Source organism: Taurulus bubalis, assembly GCF_910589615.1.
Source record: "Taurulus bubalis genome assembly, chromosome: 1".
NCBI lineage: Eukaryota > Metazoa > Chordata > Actinopteri > Perciformes > Cottidae > Taurulus > Taurulus bubalis.
In genome coordinates this window covers 32,104,001-32,123,890 of record NC_136589.1, presented here as the reverse complement: position 1 = coordinate 32,123,890, position 19,890 = coordinate 32,104,001, and the positions used below count along the sequence as shown (strand labels likewise).

General features: G+C 39.4%; 2 protein-coding genes across 3 annotated transcripts; one reads left to right on the top strand and one right to left on the bottom strand.

Moving 5' to 3' along the window:
* Positions 1 to 366: 366 nt before the first annotated feature.
* On the bottom strand, positions 367 to 7,566 carry sugp1 (SURP and G patch domain containing 1). The gene is made up of 14 exons (XM_079215915.1): positions 7,479 to 7,566; positions 6,523 to 6,691; positions 6,206 to 6,309; positions 5,586 to 5,834; positions 5,314 to 5,437; positions 5,119 to 5,219; positions 4,087 to 4,210; positions 3,663 to 3,991; positions 3,283 to 3,389; positions 2,875 to 3,052; positions 2,640 to 2,746; positions 1,752 to 1,897; positions 1,097 to 1,226; positions 367 to 886 (listed from the first exon to the last, which is right to left on the bottom strand). The coding sequence occupies exons 1-14, from the start codon at positions 7,495 to 7,497 to the stop codon at positions 860 to 862; spliced, it is 1,914 nt and encodes a 637-aa protein (XP_079072041.1). The 5' UTR covers positions 7,498 to 7,566; the 3' UTR covers positions 367 to 859.
* A 3,212-nt stretch (positions 7,567 to 10,778) lies between these two features.
* rnf126 (ring finger protein 126) lies at positions 10,779 to 17,902 on the top strand (the record flags this gene model as incomplete). 2 transcript variants are annotated; one of them, XM_079215201.1, is made up of 9 exons in its annotated part: positions 10,779 to 10,853; positions 12,180 to 12,238; positions 12,338 to 12,398; positions 12,483 to 12,721; positions 13,151 to 13,219; positions 13,314 to 13,383; positions 13,780 to 13,873; positions 16,073 to 16,188; positions 16,644 to 17,902. In XM_079215201.1, the coding sequence occupies 9 exons, from the start codon at positions 10,779 to 10,781 to the stop codon at positions 16,788 to 16,790; spliced, it is 930 nt and encodes a 309-aa protein (XP_079071327.1). In that variant the 3' UTR covers positions 16,791 to 17,902. The 2 variants fall into 2 exon arrangements, with proteins under 2 accessions (XP_079071327.1, XP_079071328.1); XM_079215202.1 differs by having other exon boundaries at positions 12,335 to 12,398.
* Between the last annotated feature and the right edge of the window lie 1,988 nt (positions 17,903 to 19,890).

Sequence of the window (19,890 nt, the reverse complement as noted above, 5' to 3'; positions counted from 1 at the left end):
TCAACACCAGAGTGGCTCTTGCTTAGCTGGGATTTCGGAGTTATATTTACCCGTGTAAACCCCCCTGGGGAACGGAGATCTGAAGATCTGATTTCACTGATCTGTCACCCTCCTCCTCACCACTGGCTGCTTCAGCCTGGTCAGCACTACTCAATTGGTCAAAGCTGTCCTGAGCTATGCAGAAAGCAACAGTGATGAGTTATTGACATGAATAGATAGATAGCTGCACTTAGCACAGAGGTGCACCATCAACAGCAAGTTCCCATTCACTACGAGCTCCTAAATATTTTCAAATAAACAGCGAATAAACAGATAAGTACAGTAGTTATTCAGACATATCTGTGACAAGTGCACATTTCAGTAAATGGTCATATTTATTGTGAACACTGAAGCATATGACAGGAATCAAAAATCAGTTATAGCACAGTAGGACAAATGACTCAATGCAAAAAGTATACAGAAGATTGTGCAGTAAGACAGGACTGTTATAGTGTACTGTATAGTTGAGAATGCAAAGTCAGGCTCTGAAAAGGAAAAACATGGTAACAAACTGAAGAGGGAAATCATTCTGGAAGTCAGGCGATGTGAGCTTATTTGTTTCAAGTTGTTACAGTATTATAATGAAATGGTATAAAAACAGGCGATCAATTATTTAAAGAAACATTTTAGATTTTTTTCTCTCATTCAAATTAAACCTCAAATGTAATGGATAATCTAACAAATGAATACATGTCAAACAAATTAAAAAATGTCTGCAACATAGTCCATTTCATAGCCGAGCAGAGATGTGATAGCTGCAAAAAACAGCTTTTAAGTTATGTTAAACTAGAACAAGTATAAACAAAAACAGTCCTCTACTTCAGTAATATGGTCTCCGTGGATTATTCTGGGGAAAGAAAAAAGAAAAACTAGATAAATTAAAATATTATAGCACAAATCAAAATTGATTGATCCGCAGCACAGTAAAAGGAAGAGCGAAGAAGTTCTACATTTCTAAACCATATTTCATATTAAAACAATGAGTATGGATGTTTACATGCCATTACATTTACAGAACATTGCTCCAACAAACAAAACAATATGAAACAGAAGTTACCAGTGGGTTGGGCCTGAAGCGGTAAGCAAGCATCATCCTCTTTCTAAAAGCGTCATACTCATCATCACTTTTTGAGAGCTCAGCTGGACGGTCAACTCCAAAACCTGCTCCGTTCATAGCGGTAGTTCCCCTAGAGTGCAACAGACAAGGCCACACAAAATGAGTGTCTACTTTCATGCATTTTCGGTCATTTCACTCGATCTATAGCAAAACCATGAAAATATATGTTTCACAGAAGCTATGTCACAGTCAAAAAAAAGCACAGGTGTAAATAATACAAGGAATGAATAGTTGAATCTAATGTACATGCCAGCCCACTGTCACAGCTTACTGGGACACTTGATGAAAGAAGTGCTGTTGTTAATAACATTAGTAACAACTGTGCATTTCCTGCCATAACAAGTCATAGTTGGCTGTGGAAAAAGGTCTGTTCAGGTGTGAATGCCAACAATGGCACACACAGTAGCAAAGCTAGACTTGTAAAATTGTAAGAAATGTGTATGTTGTGCAAACAAAAAAAGATGTCATAGTTGACAACAAACAATAGTTAGTGGAAACAATATTTTAACTGTTCAGTTATAAGCATTAAATTAAAGATTACCTGAATGATAAAGACATACAATGAAAGGAAAATGTAGTGACGATGAATGCTCACTTGTTTACAGGAGCTTTGATGCCCTGTCCGTCACTGCCCAGACCTTCACCTTCCTTCCAGCCCATCTTCATAAGCATTCGGAAACCAAGATTCTCCACCGTCAACTTAAACTCTTTGTATTCTGTGTAGTCGGGGTCCCGGCCCTCCTGCAAGTCAAGAAGACAAAAAGTGTTCATTCATGCCATAACACACTTTAAATTTTGCACTGTTTCACTGCGTTCAATACAATTTTCTTGCCTTATAAAATAAAGAAGGAAGAAGGAGAGATTAATTAATTTAGCATAGGCGAGTCAAGATTATTTATTTGATTTAACTGGAAAACAATTAACACTGTCCCCACATGACTCTGAGAGTAAAGTTTGGTTTCCATTAGCGCCAAATAAAGTTAAACAAACTTGTGGCAATTACAGTCTCCTCCTGGGAATTCCTAAAGGAATTTGCAGGAGAAAGGGACGTCTAGGTTGCTCTGCTGGCTATTGCCACAGTGCCTCTGACCTGGATAAGCAGCTTGAAAACAGAGGCATGGCTGGATGATTACAATCCTGTTTACAGACCTTTCCAATTGACCCTGGTCTTACTAAAAATTGTGTGGCCTTCTTGTGGAGAAGCAAACATTTAATGGTGAACAGCTCCCACAAATTACACATGCAACTAGTTTTCCAGCACTCTGAAGAGATCCTACATACTATAGCATGGGTGCATTTCTTATTTTCTCTGTACACAACACACCTCGTAAAATCATCCATTCAAAACATGTAATGACCTGTGGGATTAGCTGCCTTCTTCTGACTCAAAAGGAGTCATCTTCATTCCCCTCTGAATCTCAATATTAAAAAGGGGAATCATAAATCCTTCCCTATTGGGCTATTAATTCAGAGGCAAACAAACCTTGAGTGCCTTGAAGGTCTCCATGAATTTATCCAGCTCCTCCGGGGGCAGGAAGTCACCAATAAAATGTTTCCCTTTGCCCATATCCGTCAGAGATTCGGCCCACTCTGAAAAAGAACAGAAAAGAAGTGGTTGTTTTTACCAGCAACAGCTTACAATACATTATTATCAATCACTGGCAGCTGCTAGCATTGCAGAAGCAAGACCAATGTTCCGCGCTGATGGTCAACCTTACCGCGGGTCTTCTCCATTTCCATGTGTCGGAGTCGATGCTCCCAGGTGCCTGCCTGCTGGTCCACTTCTTCATCACTGTCATATTCATGTTGGTGGTCTCTAATGGCCTTCTCCCACATTACCTGCATCTCTGCCATCGCACGCTTGTGCTTCATGATCATGTCATACATTTCTTGCATCTACAGAGTGTGTGAGAAAACATTATACACACAGTGAGCAAGTAGATTACAGGACCTAAGAATCCCTAATTCATGGTGCGTTCAATCCGAGTCATCAAAATACCGTTTGACTTTTTTTTTTTTTTTATAGACAAAAAAAAAGATTTTTGGGATGGGTGGACTTTAGTATAGTTAAATATGCAGGGGTGGAATTTTCACTTAATCAATATGTTTAGTTGGGACTTTCATACCTCTTGTTGTTCTTTGATTTGTTTCTTCTGATCCTCAGATAGCTCCGTCACTCCTACCAGACCAAGAGGCTTCCCCTTTTTATAACCAAGATTTTTCAGATCCTGAACTGAAACAAACATTACAACAGACTTTGATTTATGAATATATATATATATATATAAAAAAAGTCATTGAATCAGCTGATAGCTAATTAATGTGATTTCATCATTCTTTGTGCCATTTTATCAATACGTATCATGATCGCAGTACCATTTTCGTGACAATAATTACTTGACTATTCCAAAATGCATATATTAGCATATATGGGTTGGAAAAGAATAGACAATGGTATCAACACACACATATACATGTACAGCATGTGAAAAACAAGTTTAAGTACCAGAGAGAGACGGCGTGCTGGGGTCTGGAACATTAATCTCCGGAGGAACAAAGATGGGAGGAATGTGAAACTCAACTTTGTCATCCTCAGACCCCCATCTACTCTTTCTCTTCCTTTTGACAGGCGGCGTTTCACCCTCTTGAATGGGGACTAGAGAAGCAGGGTTCGGTGGTGGAGCGACTCCTGATATTGGTGGAGCAGCTGGTCGCCGAAGGTCTGTCCAGGATTTTGCTGCTGGAGATGAGGCGCTCTGGGAGGCTGTGGCCCGATACTCCTGTACTTTCTCTTTGTAGAAGCGGTGGGCTGGACTTTGGTGGTCATATAAAAAACTGAAGGGGGTATTTGGGGGGGGCAGTAGATATTTAATGTAAAATCAGACTTTAAAAGTGTAAACAAACAGAGTGACACATAGACAGTGACTGACCTGAAGGCGGGGTTGTCTCGGTTACGCTCAGCAGCAATGGCTTCCACCTCAGGGCCACTCTCGGCCACAAACCTTGCCAGCTTCTCAGCCATCTGCTGGGTTTCCGCGTCCACTGGGGGGGAGACTTTAAGCAGCCTATCAGTACTGGGACTCAATTCAAACTCTACTACTGTACCGTACTCAACTGGCCCTCACACAGCACCAGTCTAGAGCCAGTAGGGGATAAGAAGAGGAAGGAGGGAGGAGGAGCAAGGGGGACAGGGGTGGTGAATGGGGAACTGTATGGATGCGAGGCTTTTACTGTCACACATTCAGACCATTTAAAGCCCAGAGATGCTCCACCATATACACTATGTTTACACTGTGAAACTTATATCTGCATGTACAATGTTGTACACACTTAAAGACTAGAAGATGTACTCCATCTTCAAATTGTCCGTATGATTAAATTACAACATAGGGGTGAGCAATATGCATGTTTATAGTGTGTATTACAATTTACTGTGTAGTACTCAATTTCCAGCTTTCAAAGACCAATCAAAAAACAAATGCGGTTTATTCAAACACAGCAGAATAAGAGAAAACTAAAAGAAGCCATGATCTGTATATGCACAGCCTAAAAAAAGAACCAGTTTGATGGTGAACAGAAATAGTATACATAAAATAAAATAATGATATACCTATGCAATTATGTGAAAGTCTCCAGTTAACAGGGAACGTTTCATTGGTCCGGCCGTGTTACGTCAGCAATAATTAATATATTCAAGTTCATCTTAACTGGTCAGTAGCAGGGGACATCTATTACAGTAACCATGCATGAAACCATCTAATGTGGATACATACACATACGTTTAGGCTAGCATAACACATCATAATGTTGATGATGTCCCTGTGAAGTCATATTGTGAACACTGGTAATGAAACCGACAATTCTACATTGACATTGTTGTCCACCCCTTTTACAATTACATTTGAGTATTTCTGAGAGAAAAGGTGAGACAGAGAAAAGAGTGGGAGAAGAGGTAATCTTACCATTATCTAACGTATTCTCAGGTTTTAGCAAATCCTTTCTCAAAACAGCAACTCTGTTTTTGAAGTAGAGATACTCCATGCTGCTCTTATCGTATAAAAATCTGAAAGACAACAATAGCATTTGAAATGAGATTAGTTTGAAAATATTGTAAAAGTATATACATCTGGATGAGTTACATTGTCCTTCAAACGTACGAGAAAACAGGATTGTCTTTGTAGTCCTCCTGGGCTTTTCTCTCCAGCTCAGCTCCTCCCTCCGCCACAAAAGAGGCCATCTTGTCGATAATGAGTCTGATGTCTGAATCCTCTGGGGGAGAGACTTTAAGCAGGCTATGAGTACATTTACTCAAAGGGCACCTAGGACAAAATGCCAATCACAAGGCACTGGAGTATGCAAAAGATGCACTGAAATGTCCAAGCCATGGAGTTGTCCAGAGATACACTGGAAAACACTGGCCCTGAATTACCTTTCATCTCTAAGAATCTGGAGTAATCAGTCTCTTCTTCCTCATCGTCCTCATCTGGAGAACAAAACACGCTCGGCCTCTGGCTGAGAACAGGATTCTTCTTGGAGTGAGAGTAGTTCTTGAACTGACTAAGCATGCTACTGACTCCGAGGCCAGGCCGCTTGCCAACAAGAATGCTCTTTTTCTGCAGCGCATTTCCTCCTGGTGGTGAAATCGAAGCTGTGGGAGGTTTGGCATCAGTGGTGGAACCTAGAAGGAGTATGAAACAGGACACATTATGTTTTCAAATAGCATAAGCCTTAAGCAGTATTATTCTTTCTGCTCTAGATGGTATGGGTTTTTTAACCAGAACATTTGGTGGGTAACCAACACAAGTAAGTAATGTAACATTCACGGCCCCTATTCTAAACTAGTTTCCTGAGGTCAGGATGCCCTCTTTAAAAACCTCTACCTCCCACAAACTGTACAGCTGCCAAGGACTTATAGGTTATGGCTGTTATTCAGTGTTCCTCTTGCTGTATTCAATTGCACTATACAACATCACAGTGATACTCTAGTTGTGATAAGGGCAAAAACCTAATTGTAATCTGTATATTCACTGTGCAGATCAAATTACTAACCAGAACCAGTGTTGGGTTTGTCCTTCTGCATCCTTATGAACTGCTGTAAGAAGCTTCCATCATTTTGAAACTTGTTTGAGGAAGGTCCTTGAAAACTGGGAGAACTATTGGGATCAGAATGAATTAAATACATTTCAGCATTTGTTGTTATAATTAAAGGTTGATGCTGGAGTCAAAGAAAACACATTCACACATAACAATACTGACCAACAGGACCTTTCTAAAATATTCAACTGTATTTAAAAAATAAAACGATATACAAATATTGAATTTTTACATGTCCGTGTCATATAGCCGTTCCATCAGTATATTGATACCTTGGAGGCAGGGGTTTGCTCGGGGTTTGAACAGTCACTTTTGCTTGCTCTGCCATCCTGGCCTCAATCTCCTTCTTCTTCTGAGCTATCAGTTGCTCTTGCCTGAGAATATTCATGTTCATCTTGTTTTTCTGTGGCTGGATGGGCTTGGACTTCCATCCCCCTCGCCCTAAAAACAAGATTACGGGGAAAATGCAATATATCAACACAATAAGTGCGTTATACGGCTGAGGAGCTGGCAGTTGAGGTAGCAAAAGTAAAATAATATTTTCTGATATGCTGCCTTAATCAGGTTTCAAGGTTAATTTATTGTCAATATAAAACACAGAGTTGCAAGCAAAATGCAAGCTGGAATTCATTTATGATATAAAAACAAAGACTATGGAGTAGTATATTCAAGCTCATTTTCTATTACATTGTTGGATTTTACTAGGGTTCAACTTCTTGAGGGCAGATACACATGTCCACTTGCATACATACACACAATACAAACGCACACACATTATATATATATATATATATATATATATATATATATATATATATATATATATACACGTTTAAACATACCGCGTCTAATTGCTTAGACTTTGTATTGCAGAAGAGCATATAAGAAAGCTTAACTTGTAAAAGCCGATACGAACTGTGGGGTTAAGCGTCATCTGTGTCATTCATTTTGGATATTAGCGTTACAGTGCGCAGAGCTGCTAAAACTCGGGTAACATTATTTGTTAAGCGACGTAACTATTATAAATTGTCTTATTTATGACCTCGCCTTGTTATATTCCCAGACAGCTAGCTAAAAGTGTGCTAGTGAGCTCCTACCGCCACATACTGGAGAGTTCACATGAACAGCTAACGGCTAGCTAACCGGGCTAACTCAAGGGTTTCACACAACAGCTGCTCAGCTACATGTTTCGTGACACCATCACAGTCAAAGCCACAGGAAGGTTTACCTGCATCGCTGTGCTCCATGGTCCCCGCAGGAGGACAAATCTATTTAGAAAAGGACGCTCGCGGACTACAATAAGGCCAATCGCTGCTACCGAAATAGCTGATTCGTAGGTTAAGTCCCGGAGCAAACACAAGAACAGGACTTCCGGTCGTGGTTTGTCCAGAATAAAATCATTATCTCTGCTATTGTCGCAAAGTCGTACATGCATGGGCTACATCAGAATACCTAATCAGAGGTCAAGACGCACATGCTACAGGTGTGTGTATGTTATGAAATACATGCTGAGCTCCCTCGCACCCCAAAAGAGATAAAAGGCCTCTCAGCTAATCTATCCAGAGAGGAGACTCAACCTCCATTATCTTGAGCAGGTTCAATTGAATTGAATTCAGTTTATTCATAGCCCTTAATTAATACGACATCCTTATCCCAGGACCTCACATCGGCTCACAACGACCTCACATCGGCTCAAAAATTCCCCCCAAAAATAGAAAAAGCCTTTCACAGGGAAAAAAGGAATAACCCTCCAGGAGAGCAACAGAGGAGGATCCATCTCCCCGGATGGACAGAAGCAATAGATGTAATGTGTACAGAATGAACAAAGTAACAGAGTTACAACACATCCAATGAATATGACAGAAATGATTCATATAATGAGTAGTAGGCATGGACCACGATACAGATAACCACGATCCATGTCAGCAGAAGGGGATAGAGAGGAGGGGCATCAGCAGGGCCGCCAGGTTAGGACCTGCAGTGTTTTTATGATGACAGCCCAAAAGGAAAATGTTTAGAAAACATGCATATGGTAGTTTTTCCCTCAATGCTGCCCCCAAACTATAGGTAGCCTACACCTGTATAATGTTATTCAATCTACGCATAGCCCTGCAATACACTATGGGACAGCTATGATAATCTCTCTTTGTTGACATGTGCAGTGGTGTTGTATTACATTCAAGAGACATTTAAGATGTTCTGTGCCCATCATGTAGACTGTGAACAGGGATGAGAAAAACATACTCAGAATACTTCAATTTCAAAACTCAAAAATATAATGTATTGCACGTGTATTCAGTGTTGGGGGTAACGAGTTACAAAGTAACGGATTACAGTAACGTAATTACTTTTATAGGTAACTAGGTTTACGTATTTACTTTTATAGGTTTATAGGTTTATAAGTAAAGTAACGCATTACACTCAAAATATTGGTAACTACACTACTTTACTAGACCTCAGTAACGCGCGTTCCTGCGTTACTCAAGATATTTTTACCAGTCCGAAAAGTTCTCTTTTAGCGGCGCGCGAGTCACACGACACTTCCTGCATGAACAGTCTATCACAGAACTCGATCTGAGTGATTTGAGTGACGTAGCTGCTGGTGCGTAGAAGGAGGGAATCGGGGAATGGATGAGACGGAGACGGAGTGCCCGGATCCAACTGGGAGGTTCTCTCCAGGTTCCCTAGGATTAAGGATATTGCAAAGCAATACAACACTCCAATACCATCAAGTGCACCTGTCTGTAATGACGTGGAGCTTCTAATGAGGACAAGACACGTCTGGTATGAACGGAATCACTTTACTGGTGAACTGCAGTATTACAACTGTTAAAGCATTGAGAACGCGCTCTTGCAGCCGACATGTATATATTTTCCACACGTAACATCAACATTAGTTAGCGTCAACAAGCACGTATCATTGTACTTTATGCCATCAAAGTAAAAGCACTTCCTGTTTACATGCTCTTCACAATAAGAGTAAATCATGTAATAAAACAAGTTACAACACTGTCGAAAGGCTTTTCAGACTGGGCAGTATTGTTCTGACCCCAAGTAAGAACAGGCTGTCGGATAAAAGATGCAAGAGACTTTTACTCATGCGATACAATCGCTATTTTGAAGGGTTCGGGAATAGAGAAAAATTATAAACTTCATAGGATATAGTGCACTTTCTGTTTATTTAGGCAATGATGAAGTGGATTTTCTGTTTATTTAATTGCATTTTCAGTTTCTATTTTTTGGGCTAAGTGCATTTCTGTTTCTATTTTATGGGAAAAAGTGGCATTCATTTTTCTATTTTTCTTAAACCACTACAATGATTCCTATAACAAGCTGGTTTTGTTCTTAGGAGTCGGCCCCCATTTGGTTTAGTGGGGTCTCATGTTTCCAAAAGCCTGTTTTTAATGTGTTATGCTGTTTGACCGACCTGAATGTCCCCACCATACACAGCCTCTTGTATCCTGTTTGTGGATTTTAAAGTGAGGCATATTTCTTTGGTCAGACAGTGTGAACAGGGTTAATGTTTGTTCAAGTTAATGGCTGAGTTTTATATGCCATTTTGTTTTACATGTTTACAATTACAATACACTATGCGGAAAGGCTAAGAGATGCCCTTTATTGAAATTAAAGTGATAAAAGGGCCATGATGTTTGTCCATGTATCTTTGCGGTTAATTTGGACATTTGCTTAAAAAAATGGAAAGTAACCAGTAGTGAAGTTACTTTTCAAATGCAGTAACTAGTAAAGTAATCTAGCTACAATTTTCAGAAGTAACTAGTAACTTGTAACTAGTTACTTTTTCTGAGTAACTACCCCAACACTGGGTGTATTATATTGCTTTGTATCATATATTACAACTTAGAGTAAATATATAATATACTCTGAGTTATTGTATTTTTTTCAACATACTACTATTTGGATCACATTCTGCAGAAACCCAAATGTGTGCACTGTATTCTCAAGATCTCAAGCATGAATATCTGAAAATGAGGGCTGGGCTTCATATTTTTATGTTATTACCTTGAGCTATTATGGAAAGTACCGACATCAGAGCAATGACAGATAGACTTTAGTGTCCAATTTATTATTTAAATGAATTTAATAAATTATTGTATTATATATGACTTATTCTGCTCAGAATAATATATGTAGCCTCACAGTTATACAACTATGATTTGTAAAAGGGATTTTATGTAAATCAAACAGTTTATGTCGCATAATAAGTGATGATTGAATAGAATTGCCCATGTAAATGTTTTGTATATTTGTATGTATTTTACATGTGTGTAGCGTGGAGGGGATACAACGTCAATTTAATGTTATAAAAGTCACATAAATTAACCCTGTCTGTAACCTTTAACATTTAACTTAATCGCTTTAATTTGAAGGTGAATATATAACCGGAAGTCTTCGTCTTGTTTCCCAGCTTCCTTCACGTTGGCGCGTGTCTCCCCTGTTGCTAAAGTCATGCTGTATTGTCCCTCGTTGCTTCCCGTCCGCGTTGTACCAACTGGTCTTGTGCTTAGAAATGGCTGAAGCACCCCCGCGGCCCTGCCGGTTTTTCTGTCACCGGTGTTCAGCAGAGATTAATCCGCGTTTACCGGTAAGAACCCGAGATATATATATATGTGCCTCCTTGAAGGATGTGTTTGTGTGTGTTTTTATATGTGTATCAGTGGCTCACATCTCGTCACGTAGACCCAAGGCTGCTGTGCAGCTAACGTTACGCCACTTAGCCAGCTGCACAGCGGTCCAGAGGGACAAACGGGTGTGGGTTAATGTAGTTGGTGGGCAACGTGACACTCACGGTATGTTCTTGTGTTGTCGACATGCAAGTTAAGCTTCATCGTGGCATAATAAATAGCAGCAAGATAACGTCAAGTTAGGAGCTTGAAAGGTTTCTTAGTGAGGCGTTTGACGTCAGCGAGATAACAGGAGAAAGCGTAGGTTCACTTTCTAAACCAGACTTTGGGGCGTAAGGCACCTTTTTGATTTAAAGATTATAAATCAGCTAAAATAAAATCCATGCACATTTATTTTCCACAAGGCTTGCCGTTCGCTTATTGTGGTAACACCGCAGAGAGCAGGAACAGTCGGTGTTGCTGTTGTATTAAAGGTGCACTTGCCTGCCACAGCAGTCTGTTGGTGGCCATTCATGGGAAGCTTCTTGAATGTTACAGTCACGGTTACTTTACAGCTGTTACCTGTGTGAAACGTGTTACAGCTTAATCGAGAGTATGTTGCCTCATTGGAAGTGATCTCAATGGGTCACAGCATGTACAGTTAAAATGTGCTAAACCGCCAGATGATATAGATTACGTTTATGGTTTATAGCAATACTGGGATAGTCTGCGCTTCACAAAGACCATGTTTATAGGAAAGTATATATTTACCATATTTAGACAATGTATACTGTGTTGACTGTTTATTAGGGAATATGAAAAAGTACACCTTGCTAAAACTAATGCAGTCTAATGCAGCCTTGTAATAAATCCAACTTGGATGAAGGTTATAGTATTCGGTTTTTGTTGTAAATGTTTTAAGTGTCTATGATCATTTTGGAGCAGTTTTTTGATCCTGTTGAATTATATTGTGTTTTATAATAATACTTTAATAATTATTATTAATAATAATTTCTTACTTTTGTTAACCCAAATGTTAGTGATGGTCGAATAAATATAAACGTTTCTCAGAATAACGCAATAAAATCATTCAAAAGCGGCATGCAGCCTCCAAAATGACCATTGAGTTGAATCACCACCTTATTAACACTCTAAACAGCTTTTATAACGCTCATAAGGGTAGTATTATTGTTGAGCTGTTGAAATAGGGTGTATTGTTTTTAGCTACGTATGTCTACATAATAAACAGACAACTGTGTATATGTTATGGTGTGTACTAGATATTCACATTGATATTTAAACTGTAGGACTACACCTGTCCACGCTGTGCCTCTGGTTTTATTGAGGAACTGGCTGATGAACGAAGGTATGGAGGATTATTCCTTTTCCCCTCATGAATTTGATTATTTTGATGTTTAAATGTATTTCTAAGTCTTTCATTTTCTTAACCACTATATTTGAGCAGTACTGAAAATGGTTCTGTATCCACGTCCTCCACCAGTGATCATAACAGCCTAGCCTTTGAGGTCAGTGTTATTTAAATCAGTTGTTCCAGGATACCTTTTGCACCCTGCACCATGATTTGACATTACCTCTGTCTTTTCTACAAGAACATGGATCACCAACACTTGTTCACATTTCCGTCTGGGTACGGTCCGTTTGCCCTTGGGATTTTTGATGAAAACTTTGACCTTCGAACGCGGCTACCCACAGAAGACAATCGCGAGACAGAAAACAGGAGAGAAAGGGAATTGGCATCACGCCAACGATACAGTGCGCGGCAACCCCGGGGTCGGCATGTTCCTCGACGACAGGGTACGCGCCATGAAGGAGTGCCCACATTAGAAGGGTGAGACATTTTCAGCAGTGTGATGAAGGTTGTTGTGGGACACAATAGGATGCGGGTAAATAATGTACTGCTTTTGTGTGAGTTATGCATTCTTCACATGTTTTGGTAAAAATCACTTAAACATTTGTATTTTTTAGATACATTTTGATATGTTTGCTTAACTAAAGAGACCTATTATGCCTAATTATTATAAGCATATTATCTCAAATACAAAAGTATAAAACACAAAATATCGAGTATTACCAATTTGACAACAAAGAGCCACTGTTCCTGTAAATACCAAACAGCAGATATTTAGTATTACCATTTGTATTATGTATGACCATACAACTATTTATATTTACAGAAATGTTCCATTTTTTTAATTAGTTTGATTCATTGAAAGTGTTTAGTTTTATTTGTGTTTTTTTTTTTTTTCCCCGGATGCAGAATTATCCAGCAGTTAGTAAATGGAATTATAGCACCTACAGCCATGCCAAATATTGGGATGGGACCATGGTAAGTATAAGGAACTGATGCATATTTATGTACTGGTTTCATATCAGCAAGTAAAATGATAGATGTTTTTGTTGACTACCTTCTTGTCGTGCAGGGGTATGCTGCATTCCAATCCAATGGACTACGCCTGGGGTGCCAATGGTCTTGATGCTATCATTACACAGGTATATAAAGTGTTATTTTTACACGACAGTGGTGCATACCAATTAGGTGGCTACATTGTAATAATTTCATAAATAATTCAAAATTGTAATTACACCATACATAAATAACCCATGGTATAATTTATTTTAAAGCCATAATGGTACAGGACCCAATGTCCTAAAAGTGCTTTCTACATTTTAAAGAAGTTTAATGTTTATGTATATATGGATGGTACCCTGTTGGCACTAAACAAATTGCTCTAAAACTTTGTGAAGAATTCATCCTTTAAATCAGACATGTAATTAAGCTAGATATTAGTAGTGAATGTCTGAAAGTTGTAATTTACAGAACAGCCTTGTTGTCCTGCAGATGACCCCACAGCCATTTATTGGGGTTCTGTTCTTTTTCACTTGTAGTTATTGAACCAGTTTGAAAACACAGGTCCACCTCCTGCAGACAGAGAAAGGATCAAGACTTTACCCACCGTTACCATTACAGAAGAACATGTGGGTAAGTCCACGTCTCTCTCTTTGGGCCCTGTTCAAATCTGTCATTAAAATGCATCTTGGGTGATCCGTTAACAAGTGGACCGCTCTGAGTACCTCAGTTCACACCGGGCATTAGAATGCGTCTTTTGTGACCACTTGTGATCTGATCTCACTTCCCCACTCTGTCAGAAAATAAACACTTGGATCATTTCCGATTGCAAAGACCAAATGCATTGTTGTTTTTAACAGGCGGCAGGCAGCAATGCTATGTCTAGAGTTCTGGGAAATTAAACCAAGAAGAAATCAAAACAATAACAGAGTGGGTTTATTCTTTGTCATGTCCAAAGCAAACCAAATCACCGAAGACATTTTGCTTCCTTGTAATATATCTTTAACCATCATCTATCTATTTTGCTTGTTGTTGCCTGTTGCACTTTGAAATGGCCTCTTTGGCGTGCAAATGAGTGCATACTTCTCCACAGTATCACCTGACCTTAGAATGTGTCTCCACATGAGTCTTGAGTACTTGTAATAGCATCTTACTTCCCTGCTCTATATGCAAATAAACACTGAAGAATTTTAATAACTCAGTTTGTCAAAATTGGACTTGCACATCTCTATAATGATGTCCATGTGTACATTACAATGCTTAAAATGGATTATTGTTTATCAGGTCACAGAGTCACTAGTTTGCTGAGGGTCACATGCAATCTGTACTGGAGAGTGCAGAGGTCACTTACACACAGACCGTGGTTGAGAGTTTTACAAGGAGCATTTGGTCTTAAGGAACAAAGAGAATGGACCTGCGGTTTGTCCTGTAGTTTATGACACGAGATAAGGAACAGGACAGTGATTTGATTTGCATTTCAGCCAGCAGAGGTGAAGAGTTTATGACTGTGAGCTGTCATAAGATTCTCATCAGCTGTAACAGATATAACTGAATAACAATTCCTTCTAGGTAAAATATTGTGTTAGTAAACACAGGAGGGCGGAGTGAGGACTTCAGATACCGGAAAACATGAATGTTATGGAGCCATTTTCAAAACCTGCGCCAAAGAGAGACTCCGCCCCTGTGGGACTTTTAGCATGCCGTAGATTTGAACCAATGAGGCAAATGAGCTGGGATGTTAAAACCAGATTGTAGATTCCTGTTTGAGGTCTTTGAGCTGAAGCGAGACAGGAACGGTCTGTGGAGCGGAAGCTCGGAGACCCTCAGCTGAGTATATGAACACTGTATCACCATTTGAACTTTAATTAAACCGTGTATTATTACTCTTTGATTTTCTGTATTTTTTCTCTGCCATGAGCACCCGAGGTTCTAAGAATACTCTTCAACACGTAACCTCCATCATTTCCATTTGTTGTTTTTAACCACTGGGAGACAGCAGCAGGCTAGTAATATACTACAGATTAGTGAATTCCGGTACATTTTATGAACCTACAAATATCTACAAGGTTGTTTACCAGCGGTCCTAAGGGATTTGCATATAAATACTCACATCACCAAAATTCTATTTAGCAATATAACTATATACGCTATTTTGTTAAGTTGCCATTTGAGTAGGCGCTCATGTGACTCAGGATACATTGGCGTACATGCTGCTAAAATAATGGGGCTATCTGCGTCACAGACAACCTCCAAATGTAGTCTGAGCAATCAGATCTCAATGCGTCCTCAAGGCGTCTTGGCTGCATTCACACCTGCACTTATAGCTGTGCATCTTGGATGATCCGATGTGAACAGGACCTGTCCTGACAGTCATTGTCTCTCACCTACTCTGCATCAGACGCAGTTTTGCTGAGACTGTTTGAACAGAACAGAAAAGTTCTCCTTTTGATCCGCGTTGGTTTTCGTACAGCGATACATGTCATTACAACCTTCTTATTTGCAAGTCACAAAAACATATTAACTCTTTGCATGGGCCTGTAAGCCAATCCAATAACGGTATTTTGTCTATAACAAGAAGACAGCTGACAATAATCACCCTCAGAAAATGTTGTCCTATCATCAAAGACTCATGCAGATTCCTGCATAAGATGTGTATTCTGTATTGTGTATTCTTTTTAGGGGAAGTGAAGGGCTTGAATATAATACTCTGTGCAACACTGTCTAACCTAAATAAACAGAATTGGTGTGATCCCTATTTTCATTCCAGCTGATGCATGTGACCGAGGTTCTCTGACACACGGACAGAGAGTATGTTGTTTTCTGTTTGTGCAGGTGCTGGTTTAGAGTGTCCTGTGTGCAAAGAAGACTACAGCGTTGAGGAGAATGTTAGACAACTTCCATGCAATCACTTGTTTCACAATGACTGTATAGTACCGTGGCTGGAACAGGTATGTATATCTAATATCCACAGATCTGCAAGATTAATACATTGATCATGATGTTTGATTGGTATCAAGTACAGCAAGTTATATGGCTGTATGAAGTCAGATCATTTGTTTATTTTAACATATTGTGCATTGGGAAAAATGTGCTGCAGTGTGAGCAAGTGAACTGCAAAACGACATACACAAACAGCAGCCAGCACAGCCTCAGGTCAAATGAATTGATAGGAACGGTGTGTCAGTGAGCTAAAATAAAAGCAGCCGGGCTTTGGGTTAAACAAACTGACGTTTTTATGACATACCTCTGGTGCTCCTTAAGTACCGTTGAAAAGCTTGTAGACATTTTACTCTTTTATATGTCCATTCTGTGGCAGAAGTGGGTACACTTGTTTTTATCCAACCAGTCATGTGTATTTAAATATTTTTGTTTATAAAAGTCTCTTTGTCCTTGTTTCCGACAGCATGATACATGTCCTGTCTGCAGGAAGAGTCTAAGTGGACAGAACACAGCCACAGACCCACCAGGGTTATCAGGAATGAACTTCTCTCCCTCGTCCTCTTCCTCCCCCAGCTCACCTAGCAATGAGAATGCTACCAGAAACTCATAGATGTTCACTGCCACCGTCACCTCGCATCTAAGAACCTCACAACGTATAACAAACGAGAACCAATGCCTCTCAGCTGAGACTAGGACAGTAGTCTTTCTCAATTCCAAGGGACGATATGAGTCGAATTGAACTCTGAATCTGTTGCAGGTTTTAAGTTGTCATTCCTCCCTCTGTGCTTAATGGACACCGGGTCCAGCTCCTGCTGCTATTGTTGCAGAGTGTTTGAGGCGGTGGGACAGGCCAGTATTGAAAGAGGATCCAGAAAGACTGAATCCAGAATAACAATAGAAGAGGGATTGTGACCAGAAGTGACTGGAACAGAGTGGACTGCTTTTTGACGGAGACGTGTGTTTTCCACAAGGCGGGGGCACATTTTATATTTAAATAACAGAATGCTCTTTCTTTTTTTTTCTTCTTTTTTTTTAAGAACATAGCCTGTGGCAGAGTCCATAGATGTGTAGATCGATCAGCCACTGTACAGCTGGTGGATCAAACTAAAACATTGTGGAAAGGAAACTGAGTGTACTCATCTGATTTGTATTTATTTGCACCTTTTTTGTTTGTTTTTTATTTTGCACAAAACTGTCTAATGTTGAATGTGAATTTGGGTCAAAGACTGAACCAAAACAAGTATAAATAAGTACTTTCTGACTTGTTTTTATTAGATCCTCTTTATTAAAGTTTAATCCAGTACATTTTCATCTTGAAAAAGTAAAGATCCTCACAGCTCAACAGAGTGAACAAATTTCACAAACCGACTTACACAACTCAAATTGAGCATTGTAACAGAAAAAAAGACATAAAAATGGCATGGGAGTATTTTACCTTTATGAAACTGGCCAAATGTGATTCATAAATCAAGTGTTTATTATATTATTTACAGATTTTTCGTACAGTTGCAATAAAGTGCTAAAACAAACAAATGTGCAGTTCCTGCTGATGAACATTTTCAAAATCGTATCCTTGCTGTGCTGTTGGAGGATGTGTAATTTTACACGTTTGATAATAGTTCAATGTCAATCAAACCCCAATTATGGATTAGTAAAAAAAGACCCCACTTGGAATGTCTTCTATGTTTTATTGCCTTACAACATTGTACAACACACTAAACATAATGCATCTGGTCCTTTGGCATAAATGTATGTTGCAATTGTAATAATACTGTGATGTCCATTTCAAATAAACTAAACTAAACATGGCAAACACATTTCCAAGTCACCAAAAAAACATGACAACTTCAGGGGGTGAATGTTTTTTAGGGACCGTGGCTATGGTGTTGACAGAACTCTAAATAATTGTTGATGAACTAAGTTACTGGAGGTTTTCATAATCAAATAAGTATGAATAACAGATAAAAATCCATCTTCCAGAAGTTACCAAAGCAGATATGTAATACTATTTGTTTGATTTTAGTAGCTTATTCATGTGACCTTGACATTCAATACTGACTTGAAACAAGAGATTCTCAATTATCCTGTCATTTATTTTTACTAGTTCAGAACATATACTGTGTTAACAGTCGTTTTGATAAATAGATAAAACCCTTTTAGCTCCTGAGCAGGTGTCTTCTTGTTCTCTGTCTTTGATTGAAAACTGTTCACTAAGCGTCACACCGCTGCGTCACCCCACCAGGAAATGGACGTGAACCTTAGTGCAGCGTTTTGTCTAATGAAGTGGAGGGGAGGGGGAGAGAGTGATGACGCATATGGCTTCCCAGTATGTCAAAACAAAAGGTAAGACGTGCATGAAGAAAGATCTACACTAGTTTGAATTCCTATTTTAAAAGTATAGAGATGATGTATACAAGTAGGACAAAGAAAATAGGCTAACTACAGTTTTTCTTCAAGTGAAAAAGCACTCCTATATGGTTGATATCTCAAATATGTTTGGATAAGGCTCTGCAGCTTTGTATCTTTGGCGCAAACATGCTTCAAGACTATTTTATACAGTGTAATTCCCTCCAACAGAGAAGCTAATAGAAATGTAATTACTTCTGCATGACATATGTACAGCCACCCATTTTTATTCTTACACCCATGCAGTTCAACCCGTCTGTCAGTAATGCTGAACCTGCATCTGTCAGTGTGTGCACTACATGAATACCTCTGCTGCACTTGTTGACCTTTGCTGCAGGTGCTACCTCCACGGATTATGCAGTATCTGACAGAGCTGATGTGAATAACCAATTCTCCTCTGTGCTCCTTTCTCATACTCACATTTGCCAAGAATGCACAATATTCCAAATAAAGTACAAATTGTTGTCACCTGGATTGTTACTTTCAATGCCCCCCAAAAAAGAAAAAGTCAAGAATGTACCTTGTGAGAAGTGGAAGGTACAACATGTTCCCTCAGGGACATGGATGCAGCCACAAGCACCCAAAGGATCAGGCACCTTTGAGGCGACACGTCACACAATAACTACGTTTTTGTAAATACATTGACCTTAACTGTGTACCTGTTCCTGTCTCTGACAACAACATTTTACATTTGTATTGTTTTAGACTCACATAACAATGAACATTTGTCTTTCACCTTCTGTGACACCCTCAAGTGGCCGCTAGGGTTCACTAAACACTAACAGTGGGCAGTTCAGGGAGGTTGTCATTGAAAGCACCTTCTAAAACCTATGACATCATTTGAGTTTTCATTAACACGCGTTAATTCAACTTTTGATACCATTATACCGTGACTGGCAACATATTAAGCATATATTTCCAAAAATCCAGCTTCAGGTCGTGACTGAGAGGCCTCATCTGGAAGCACCTAGAAATAAATTAACAGCCGCATAGCTAATTTCGTTTGACACGTAGTCAGAGTGTCCAGTTAGTTTGATGCTTGAGCATCTTTGACACAATGACAAGAGAAAGTAAAAGCGCAGTAGTTTGCAAATAAGTCACGTCCACCCCTCCCTCTGTCTCTCTCTCTCCTTTCTCTCTCTCTCTCTCTCTCTCTCTCTCTCTCTCTCTCTCTCTCTCTCTCTCCCTCTCTCTCTTCGTCTTCTCTTCATCTCCCCTCTACTTCTGATTGGTTTTCTCCAAATATAATTGGAGGCAAAATGTGATATGCTCAATGTCATGGACAGGAATGAGGTTTCGCCGGG

Bases quoted from the DNA above. Each gene is read 5' to 3' on its own strand.
- sugp1 (XM_079215915.1), bottom strand. The intron at 3,992-4,086 runs GTCAGTCACTGT...TACCCCCTTCAG, and splicing joins CGAGACAACCCCGCCTTCAG to TTTTTTATATGACCACCAAA. The intron at 3,053-3,282 runs GTATGAAAGTCC...CACACTCTGTAG, and splicing joins AAATCAAAGAACAACAAGAG to ATGCAAGAAATGTATGACAT.